This window comes from Bufo gargarizans, chromosome 1 (genome assembly GCF_014858855.1).
Source record: "Bufo gargarizans isolate SCDJY-AF-19 chromosome 1, ASM1485885v1, whole genome shotgun sequence".
In the NCBI taxonomy this organism is placed as follows: domain Eukaryota; kingdom Metazoa; phylum Chordata; class Amphibia; order Anura; family Bufonidae; genus Bufo; species Bufo gargarizans.
In genome coordinates this window covers 477,976,035-477,988,219 of record NC_058080.1, presented here as the reverse complement: position 1 = coordinate 477,988,219, position 12,185 = coordinate 477,976,035, and the positions used below count along the sequence as shown (strand labels likewise).

General features: G+C 41.8%; 1 protein-coding gene across 1 annotated transcript in view; it reads left to right on the top strand.

Moving 5' to 3' along the window:
• DAPK1 (death associated protein kinase 1) overlaps positions 1–12,185 on the top strand; it is a 155,077-nt gene that overhangs the window by 115,752 nt on the left and 27,140 nt on the right. Inside the window, exons 12-17 of the mRNA XM_044273564.1 lie at positions 1,229–1,348; positions 2,041–2,139; positions 2,253–2,351; positions 2,769–2,867; positions 6,343–6,540; positions 9,203–9,400. Of these exons, the coding sequence (XP_044129499.1) occupies positions 1,229–1,348; positions 2,041–2,139; positions 2,253–2,351; positions 2,769–2,867; positions 6,343–6,540; positions 9,203–9,400 (813 nt within the window). The remainder of the gene's footprint in view (positions 1–1,228; positions 1,349–2,040; positions 2,140–2,252; positions 2,352–2,768; positions 2,868–6,342; positions 6,541–9,202; positions 9,401–12,185) is intronic.

Genomic DNA, 12,185 nt, shown 5'->3' with positions numbered 1-12,185 from the left:
CTGATAACTCCCCCGTGTACAGCGATCAGTGACTGACAGCTATCTATGTATACACACTTACACAGGGAATGCTATCAGTCGCTGATAACACTTCCCCGTGTACAGCTACCAGTGAGTGACAGCTATCTATGTATACACACTTGCTCAGAGAATGCTAACAACCACTGATAACACCTCCCCCCGTGTATAACTATCAGTGAGTGACAGCTATCTATGTATACACACTTACACAGGGAATGCTATCAGTCGCTGATAACACTTCCCCGTGTACAGCTACCAGTGAGTGACAGCTATCTATGTATACACACTTGCTCAGAGAATGCTAACAACCACTGATAACACCTCCCCCCGTGTATAACTATCAGTGAGTGACAGCTATCTATGTATACACACTTACATAGGGAATGCCATGAATCGCTGATGACACCACCTCTGAGTGCAACTATCAGTGACTGACAGCTATCTATGTATACCCACCTAGATTTCTTGAAAACGTTTCACTCGCAAATCTACAGTACGTCCAGTTACCTTGATTTATTCTTTACAGATATACCATGACCTGGATAAATGAGAACCTTCAGACATACTAAATGTATAAATTACAACTATATATATATATATATATATATATATATATCTATGGCCTGCCTGCCTGCAGAGGAGGACAGTTTGTACTTCAGTCTGCACACTGCATCTGGCCCTCATTGAGCTGCTCAGCTCAGTAAACAGTTTGTTTTATATGAAATAAGCTGTTGTTCATATTTTAAGTGTTTCGTGTTAGTTTAGCTGATCCTCCAGTCCTAGATGGTTTGTATTCTTGACATATCTACGGGTAAAGGCTCAATGCACGTGACCATATTGGTTTTGAAGTCTGCTGATTGCTGGCCATGTATGTCCTGCATTTTTCCGTTCCGCACATCCTCTTCTGTGTTAAAAATGCCTATTCTTGTCCACCAAACAGTGAAGAATAAAACATGTTCTATCTTTTTTACGGGACAGCTGGGCAGGCATATGGATGCGGACAATAAGCGGTTGGCAGCCCCTTTGAAATGAATGGGTCCGCATCCAATCTTCAAAAAATATGGGTCAGATGTGGACCAAGAATATGGTCATGTACATGGGGTCTAATATATATGATGCAATATGAATTCATGGTGAATAAAGGCTTGTTAAATTATTTATATACGTTGGTATGAATAACCGTTAATTCCGGTTACTGGCATTGCAGGATGAAGAGGATTCCTTTGTTATGAAGGCCATCATCCATGCTATAAATGATGACAATGTTCCTGGTTTACAGCATCTTCTGGGATCTTTGGCAAACTATGATGTAAACCAGCCAAACAAGGTAACATGTTCTCTATGTGCCCCCCGTGGCCCGCATACGGCGGAAGCGCAATACACGGGCACTGGCCTTGTGCATTCCGCATCATGGACCCATTCGCGGAGATGCGGAACTGAGGCACGGATCGGACCCCACAGAAGCACTATGGAGTGCTTCCGTTGTGTTTCTGGCTGTGCCTCTGCACTGCAAAAAAGTAGCGCATGCACTACTTTTTTGCTGTGCAGACCGTTGGATGCGAATCGTGGACCCCATTCAAGTAAAAGGGTCCACAATCCGCATGCAGCTGCCCCACGATCCGTGCCCATGCATTGCGGACCGCAATTTGTGGTCCGCAGCATGGGCACGGAGCCCTTACATTAGTGGGTATGAGCCCTTACACGTATAAAGGACTATAATGCCCACCTTGTTAGAATGGAATACAAAATATTTGCAAAGCAATGAATAGAGGGACGCTGTTCCTGTCCCATGTGAGCATACGAGGAGTATATGAATGCATTTTATCCTTTAGAACTCTGAAAATAGCTACCAGTATTTGTTTGCCTGGTTTTTGATAACCAGTTCACTTGCAGTGTAATAGTAGGGAGGTCGCAGAGAGCAGTCCTTACATTTCGGGGACATACTGTAGAGTCATAGCGGTATAGTAAATGGTAGCATTTTGTGTCTTCTGCCTTACCGTTCCTCACCCCTCTTTTCAGCATGGCACCCCTCCACTATTAATAGCCGCTGGCTGTGGAAATATTCAGATGCTGGAGCTGTTACTTAAGCGTGGCGCACATATTGACGTGCAGGATAAGGTCTGTGTGGTAGAATTTCCTCATTTATTACATACTTTATAAATGTATTTTTAGCAGATCTAAAATGTATATGGTGGTTATTTCTCCCAAGTAAAAGTATCTTATTCACGTAGGCTGGATCCAATGCACTTTATTGGGCCTCCCGGCATGGTCATGTTGAGACATTAAAATTCCTCCATCAGAAAAAATGTCCACTTGATGTGAAAGATAAAGTGAGTTTTTTTTTGTTTGTTTTTTGTTTGAAATGGTACAATGTAAAATTGTCAGGGATTTTTTTAAAACTGATTCAATCCTTTGCAATGGTGAAAACTGGGCCAAATCCGCATGCAATATCTCAGCCCACTATTATACGTTTAGAAGGGGGTTACGGAAAATATCTACTGAATGTAAGCATGCACTCATGAGACAGCTTTTCTGTACAGAATGCTTGGTACAGATTTGTATTTTTAGTGTTTGATAGATATGACAGAAGACAGTTGGGGCTTTAACATTGTTACATCTTTCTGCATTCTGTAAAGGGTGCCTCCTAAGTTGATGTTACGCTAGACGCTCTATGGTTTCACAAGTCCAGCACTGCATTTGTTCTTCTTTGCTTCCACTTATAAGACTTTTTTGTATCTCATTATAAGTCAGGCGAAACCGCCCTTCATGTGGCAGCTCGATACGGGCACGTGGAAGTCATACAGTACCTGTGCAGCATTGGATCAAATCCAGATATTCAGGATAAAGTAAGTATGTCTGGAAGGCATCTCATGTACGCTGATTTGTTTCACTGATTCAGTTCCCTGCTGTATTACACAGTGACCAGCCCATTGACTGCACCAACTAGTCAGAAAGGCAGTCCTATTACTGGATCCGGCTATTTAAACAGCGGACGTTTTTGCTACTGGAGGTGCCACATAAAGGGGGCATATCCACAGGACAGGTGATAGTTGTCTACTTGTTTGGCGTCCCACTGCCAGAACCCCCATCGATCATGAGAAGAAGAGTCCACCATTTGAATGCAGTAGTGGTCACACCGCACTGCCTCTCCATTTAATCTCTATGGGATAGCCTCATAGACTATGAATGGAGCATTCTAGTGCGTTCCAGCTAGGGATGAGCAAATCGACTTTGGATGAAACATCTGAAGTTGATTTGCATAATACTTTGTTTGAATACTGTACAGAGCGAGCGCTCTATACAGTATTAGAATGTATTGGCTCCTATAAGCCGAAGTTATTACTTCGCCAAGTCTCGCAAGACTTCTTATAATGACTTCATAAATCAATTTCTACTGTTTTTTTACTTCGGCTGATCGGAGCCAATACATTCTAATACTGTACGGAGAGCTCGCTCTGTACCGTATTCAAATGAAGTATTATGCGAATCGACTTCGGATGTTTCATCTGAAGTCGATTCGCTCATCCCTACACTTCCAGCAGTCAGATCCCCGGCAATGTTACATCACCTATTTTGTGGGTAGATGACAAATGTTTTCCCTTTTAAGACGCATGGGAGAGATTTATCAACAGTATTGCAAGAGAAAACGGTCTTAGTTGCCCATTGCAACCATTCTGATTCCACCTTTCATTTACCAACGGAGCTCTAAAAATGAAAGGTGGAATCGGATTGGTTGCAATGGGCAACTAAAACCGTTTTCCATTACACCAGTCCCCCTACTTTTGGTGTTTTGAATGTGCCAGTTCCAGTGCCTCCGAAATAGCCAATCCGAAAAGTTTCTAGTCTTGAGGATATAAGACTCGCTGCGTATGACTGAGTTATGTCATTGGATCCTGTATGGCAGTAAGCAGAGGATATCCAGTACGTCTCCGTAGTATGGATCCTTCCGGCCTCTGTCTGCTGTTCTGCATGCTCAATGGAGTGCCTTAGGTATGGACAAATTCTTATCTAGAAGCAGTGCCTCTATAGAATACATCTGGACATACGGCATCACTTTTTTTTTTTTTTTTTTTTTTTATTCATACAGAATCTGTAAAAAAAAAAAAAAAAAAAAAAAAGCGGTATGCCTCCATAGGAGATCAGAAGTGTAACGGAAGACAAAATGACGTATACCCTGCCACCTAAAGGTCATTCAGAGCCTTAATAGACCAGAAGGGGCCTCTTCATTGGACTAACATAATAGCAAGTTGTTTGGCTGTTTTTAGCTCTGCTTTCTGACTAAAAAGTGATGACTATGCAAAAGTATCCTGAAAAATCCTGCTACTGATATTGTGCCATGTGTGTTTTCTAAGGCTACTTTCACACCTGCGGATCCGTCTTGTATCTGCACAGACGGATCCGCACCGATAATGCAAACTCTTGTATCCGTTTAGAACGGATCCGTTTGCATTATTCTGTCAAAAAAACAACTTGCATTGAAAGTCAGTGGGGGACGGATCTGTTTTCAATTGCACCATATTGTCAGTGAAAACAGATCCGTCCCCATTGACTTACATTGTAAGTCAGGACGGATCAGTTTGGCTCCGCATCGTCAGGCGGACACCAAAGCGCTGCAAGCAGCATTTTGGTGTCCGCATCCAGAGCGAAATGGAGGCGGAACGGAGGCAAACTGATGCATTCTGAACGGATCCTTATCCATTCAGAATGCATTGGGGCTGAACTGATCCATTTTTAACCATTTGGGAGATCCTTGAAACGTATCTCACAGACGGAATTCAAAACACTAGTGTGCAAGTAGCCTTAGCAAGCAATGGCGGGCATTAAACTGGCAACCCATTTTATAAGGTGAGCACAGGTGAAATACATCGGGGGACATTTACTAATCATAATGCACAAGAATGGTGGTGCAAAATAGATTTTTAGTTGCATCAAATATATCAACAGTTTTCTCCTTATTTTTCACCAGCCAGAAAGAATGAAACGCACCAGCAAAGTGTTTTGAAAGTCAAAGTAGGCAGGGCTACCAAATTGGCGTAAATGACGCCTCATTTATCAACTGGCTTAAAAGGCACAAAATGTAGCAGTAGAGTAAGTTTGCTTCTGTGGTAGTGTAAATTGTTAAAAAGGCACAATGCAGATCAGATGCAACTTTTTGAATAAAAAAAAATTCTAACTTTAGTGATTAAATATATTGTCCTTAAAGGGAACCTGTCACCGGGATTTTGTGTATAGAGCTGAGGACATGGGTTGCTTGATGGCCGCTAGCACATCCCCAATACCCAGTCCCCATAGCTCTGTGTGCTTTTATTGTGTAAAAAAAAAAAAGATTTGATACATATGCAAATTAACCTGAGATGAGTCCTGTCCCTGACTCATCTCACATACAGGACTCATCTCAGGTTACTTTGCATATGTATCAAATTGGTTTTTTTTAACAATAAAAGCACACAGAGCTATGGGGACTGGGTATTGCGGATGTGCTAGCGGCCATCTAGCAACCCATGTCCTCAGCTCTATACACGAAATACCGGTGACAGGTTCCCTTTAATGGAGTCACACGTTCAAAATCAGTTGAGCACAAAGCATTATCGCAAATACAATTCTATGTCGCATCTTAACACTTTAGCTTCAAAAATGTCACATTTGTTTGTAAACAGGTGAAACAAATCACAGTTTTTGATTTGTGATGTAAGGATTTTTCTGGTGCAAAATAAGACATTATTGATAACTGGCCCCCATCATGTTTGTATAGGACCTGCTAGAAAGAGTGCAGGAACGGGAGCATTAATCCTCCTACACCTCCTTGTCTTTGTACGGTGAAGCTGTCAGTGACTCTTTAGTTTTATGTCTACGCAATCTAATTGCCCCTTAGATGTTGGAGAGGGAACTGAGAGATATCTCCTGTCAGTTTCCGCTCAGATCCACGACTTTGAACACTTTGAGTGGGAGATGCAGGCCATTTACATTGCAAATTGCTCTACACAATGAGACACCGTGAATTATACTTCTACTTTTCCATGGCGCTGAAAGAAGCACGGGAGATCTTTTTATAAAACATTTTCCACGCAAATGTCTCTTAGCTTTCTTACAGTGCTTTAAACAATCCAGTTGTGTCACAGAGAGCTTTTATGTGAGGAACATAAAGTGCTGCACGATCTCTGAAATAATTGTATAATACATGCCTACATGTAGCAGTGTCACCGCCGCGTCTTCTTTCTGTTGCCAAGTGAATAGCTGTACACTTATACGGGCACAACACAAGCTCACATGGGGGAAATGGCACCATGAGGTGTTGAATTCAATCTTCTGTGTCCCTTGTAGGAAGAAGAGACAGCTCTACATTGTGCTGCCTGGCATGGTTACAATCCCGTGGCAAGAGCTTTGTGCCAGGCTGGCTGCAACGTCAATATTCGCAACAGGGAAGGAGAAACCCCCCTCCTGACAGCCTCAGCAAGAGGATACCATGATATTGTGGAATGCTTGACTGAACATGGAGCTGACCTTGATGCCACAGACAAGGTGAATGATTCCCATTGTCACAAATTACACGCCGATGTCCGTGAAATACTTCTCCTCAGATACCTAATCGCCAGTTTGGAACGTGCAATTCCTCATTGTCATACCCTGGTAGTAAAAGCATAAACCTATGGAAGAGAATACTCAGTGGGATGTCAGTGTTGTGCCTAGCTGGCAGTCTGTACCCATTCAGTACGGTCATATTTCATAATCACTAGATAAAATGATGATCTTTTCCGTTCTCTCCATGATTTCATATAAAAAATACAGGCTTGGATTTATGTGACTAATGTTAGCAATTGCCACCTTCTCAAGATTACGCTTTAACCCTCTGCTGAGGAATTAGAGAGAAGCAGCCACCTGGGCTTAAATACAGATCTCAGCAAATCCACGCACTTTTACCAAGCGAATCTAGACACCATATTTGACCCTAGTAAGTGTGCAGCTTGTTCCTAGGCTTTATTAATACCACTAGTCGCGCGCTAGCTGCCTTCACATTGTGCCTAGGATATTGAAGGGTGCCGTGTCAAAAAAGTCATGGTAATATGTTAGGAGTTTTTATTGGTGGGGGTCCGGGTCCTCAGACCCCTGGGGATTGATGCAACAAAGGGGCAGAAGTGCTCGGCTGAGTACTGTGCCCCTTCATTACTGCTCGGCTCTCTGCCAAATTGATAGAAAGCTTATAGGTTTTCTATGAAACGCCCCACGCTCAGGCTCAGCTGCGATCAGTGGCGGTGTCAGCATCTGGATCCTTGGGCCGTGTTAAATATTGGCTTTGGACCATACCTAAATAGCAGATGTCTGTATTATTCCATCGGCTAGGCAGAAAATACCACTAGACATGACTGTCCATCCATTGGGAGCAGGGGAGAGGTCTAAAACATATGCAGCAGTTATCTCAAAGAGAAAAATATTTATCCGAAAATAAATTCTACAGATATCACAAATAGTTTTGATTGATTGCTTTGGTAAGGGAGAGGTATTGGATCTTTGCTGACATTCCTGGGCAATTCCCCAATGTGTAACCATTTCAACACTCAGAGCAGTAATTTAATAAATAAGTCACTCATATTATTTATTTAGAGACTTCACTTTGGAACTCGCATGCAAAACATGTGAAACTCCGGCACGACCTGTTTATCAGCAGTAACAGTCTCCGAGAGCCGGGTGATGATGAACGCTGTGTATTAGGTCACCCCCATTACCTCGGCATTCCTATGTGTCAGAAGGTATTGGTGCCGAGCATTTTTAGGAATACCCGCGCACTGCATTCTAATGCCATGAATCACACAAACAGCCTTTTCTTAATCAGTTGCTTGCATTAGATCACATTAGAAACACATGGCTTCCAGAAACAGCGCTACTATTGTTGGACCAGGTGCATTACCACACGGTTCATAAAAAAGAATGACGCCATTTCCGCCATGTTTTTCTCATTTCAGTTACTAATGTGTACATCCTTGCGTATATATGTTAAGTAGAGGCCATACACATATATTGGGTGCACAAAGTCTTGCACTGTGGTAATATATATAGTACATGTCACAATATGGATGCCCTTATATAATATATAACAGATGCTCTTTGCCATTTAGGTGTTTCATGTACACGTGTGTTATGACAGATGCAGAATACCACCAGTATATATTCTCTGAAAGCTGTGGCATAGTCCACTGACTGTAACTATGTTTGTCACTGAACATATTGTTGTCCACTTCTTTAGGACTGTTGCAGTGGGTTTCAGCTGTTGCTGCTGTTGTATGTTTGTAGTCTGAGCTTGTTCTTGTTGACTGTCCTGTGTGTTTGTTTATTTTATATTTTTTGTGGTTAGTTACTTAGTTTTTGATGATGCAGACAAGCTAATCAAAAATTTTTTAGTTGTATTCTGGTTATGTAAAGTTGTGTGCATATAGGGGATAACTATTATATAGGTCTAGGTCCTACTGCTAGGACCCTCACCAATCATGAGAATGGGGACGCCGTACCAGTGGGACACCCCCCCCCCCCCCCCCCCCAAATAAGGTGAGTGGCAGGTTGGGCTTGCGCACAGCAGCTCCATTCATTTTTGTAGGAGTTCCGGAGATGGCTGAGTACAGTCCCCGGCTATCTCCAGAAATCCCATAGAAATAAATGGAGTGGCTGCTCAAATGTCTGACCGGCTGCTCCATTCATTTCGAGGGGCACCAGGGAATATGAGGTCCCCGTTTTCATGATTGGTGGTGGTCCCCGCCGTAGAACTCTCACTGATCTAAAAAAAAAAAAATCCCCTGTCCTACTGATGGGGGATAACTTTACAGAAACAGAATACCCCTTTTAAGTTGGTCAAAAGTTAAAACTAGAACATAGCTAGTTTTGTTGAAAAAAAAAAAAACATAGCGACAAATTGACAAAATATAGTTAACACTTGTATATCCAGAAGAAGGAGAAAAACTCCCTGTCCCCTAGTGGCGACCAGACTAGATCAGTGTTGCAGTATGTACTTTTTTTTAATACTTTTACATAATCCGTTATATTACATCGTGTTTAACAACTAAACCTCTTGTGCTATACGGTAGTTAATCCTCTTAAGGCTTTTCCCTGCAGCAGGACCATTAACAGCTGAATGTGTGTCTGAGTAATAATGCCATTACATGAGCTGACCAGTTTTCATGTACCCCTCTTCCAGGACGGGCACATAGCCTTGCACCTTGCAGTGAGAAGATGTCAGATGGAAGTAGTTAAAACCTTGATCAATAAGGGGTGCTACGTAGACTTCCAGGATCGTCATGGTAACACACCTCTGCATGTCGCATGCAAAGATGGCAATATTCCTATTGTAATGGCACTTTGTGAAGCCAACTGTAATTTGGATATTACTAACAAGGTGAGCTGACCTACCACTGATTTTAGTTATACTCTGATGCATATGAACACTTGTATTGGGCATGTGGTCAAATAGAAAAACATTTACCGGTACATAGGTTTCTTTTAGGACCATTCTGTCTACAAGGTGTCACATCATCGATCTGTCTGCTCCATTAGTGCCACATGTTGTCAGTTCAGCACTAAATATATATTTCTAGCCTATGCATAGGGCCGGCTATCGATATGAGACCAATGAAGGTCCTGGGATCAGCAGAACCAAGGGACAGTATTGTTGTGACCCCTCCACCGCAGTCCCTGATACAGTGACCTCCCCTGCACACGTGGCTATCTCTGGTACTGCAGCTCGGCCCCTTGTTCACATCAGTGTGCTGAGCTGTAGTGCCAGACATCACATGCATAGAAAAGTGGGGCATCAACATAAGATCACAGAAAACCATCTATAAATTGTAATAAAAGTCAAACATGGTATTTTCTGTTCCCATTTCTACTCGGTTCAACAAGGTCGTTCCGCAAAATGAATGTAAAGAGTTCTGTCCATTTGAACACCATATTCAGCGTTTCGGTTGTAAAACGTGTATGGTTTCCTCTGCAATATCTATCCCTGGTTAATTATTAAACCAACACTTGGCTAAGAAGCATAGTTGGTGTGTGTGCATGTTTCTCTGTAGTATCATGGGTCATTTACTGTAACGTGGCAAAATATTTCATACGTCTGCAAAGGTTTATGTTTGTCCATGTCTTAACTACAGGAACTGAACTTAAATTTCCTTGAATTTTTTATATAGTAGTTTTCTAATTTAATGGCAGACTCCACCTTGTTTATATAGGCTGTATTCTGTTGAGGGGGCAGGGAGGGCAACTTAGAATTCCCTACTGCTATGACAAAAACATACACAATGGTAAACACATCCTGCATGCTAAGATACAGACGTGGACAAAATTGTTGGTACCCTTTGGTCAATGAAAGAAAAAGTCACAATGGTCACAGAAATAACTTTAATCTGACAAAAGTAATAATAAATTAAAATTCTATAAATGTTAACCAATGAAAGTCAGACATTGTTTTTCAACCATGCTTCAACAGAATTATGTAAAAAAATAAACTCATGAAACAGGCATGGACAAAAATGATGGTACCCCTAACTTAATATTTTGTTGCGCAACCTTTTGAGGCAATCACTGCAATCAAACGCTTCCTGTAACTGTCAATGAGACATCTGCACCTCTCAGCAGGTATTTTGGCCCACTCCTCATGAGCAAACTGCTCCAGTTGTGTCCGGTTTGAAGGGTGCCTTTTCCAGACTGCATGTTTCAGCTCCTTCCAAAGATGCTCAATAGGATTGAGGTCAGGGCTCATAGAAGGCCACTTTAGAATAGTCCAATTTTTTCCTCTTAGCCATTCTTGGGTGTTTTTAGCGGTGTGTTTTGGGTCATTGTCCTGTTGCAAGACCCATGACCTGCGACTGAGACCAAGCTTTCTGACACTGGCTAGTACATTTCTCTCTAGAATTCCTTGATAGTCTTGAGATTTCATTGTACCCTGCACAGATTCAAGACACCCTGTGCCAGACGCAGCAAAGCAGCCCCAGAACATAACAGAGCCTCCTCCATGTTTCACAGTAGGGACAGTGTTCTTTTCTTGATATGCTTCATTTTTTCGTCTGTGAACATACAGCTGATGTGCCTTGGCAAAAACTTCGATTTTTGTCTCATCTGTCCACAGGACATTCTCCCAGAAGCTTTGTGGCTTGTCAACATGTAGTTTGGCATATTCCAGTCTTGCTTTTTTATGATTCGTTTTCAACAATGGTGTCCTCCTTGGTCGTCTCCCATGTAGTCCACTTTGGCTCAAACAACGACGGATGGTGCGATCTGACACTGATGTTCCTTGAGCATGAAGTTCACCTTGAATCTCTTTAGAAGTCTTTCTAGGCTCTTTTGTTACCATTCGGATTATCAGTCTCTTAGATTTGTCATCAATTTTCCTCCTGCGGCCACGTCCAGGGAGGTTGGCTACAGTCCCATGGATCTTAAACTTATGAATAATATGTGCAACTGTACTCACAGGAACATCTAGTTGCTTGGAGATGGTCTTATAGCCTTTACCTTTAACATGCTTGTCTATAATTTTCTTTCTGATCTCTTGAGACAGCTCTTTCCTTTGCTTCCTCTGGTCCATGTCGAGTGTGGTACACACCATATCACCAAACAACACAGTGATTACCTGGAGCCATATATATAGGCCCAATGGCTGATTACAAGGTTGTAGACACCTGTGATGCTAATTAGTGGACACACCTTGAATTAACATGTCCCTTTGGTCACATTATGTTCTGTGTTTTCTAGGGGTACCATCATTTTTGTCCATGCCTGTTTCATGAGTTTATTTTTTTACATAATTCTGTTGAAGCATGGTTGAAAAACAATGTCTGACTTTCATTGGTTAACATTTATAGAATTTTAATTTATTATTACTTTTGTCAGATTAAAGTTATTTCTGTGACCATTGTGACTTTTTCTTTCATTGACCAAAGGGTACCAACAATTTTGTCCACGTCTGTAAGTATATATGCAAGTATATGAGGTCACCTTTTCATGGTGGGTGGGCACAGATGTTTTTGAACCTCATGTATGTTTATCATGTCAAATGTGGTATTAGTTTGTATATACATTTTGCATTTAGTGCCTTGAGATTGCTGTTATGTGCAGTTTTTCCCTAGTGCTATACTGATAAAAAGGTTATTAAAATTGATGGCCATTTTGGGGATTGGCCAACAATATTA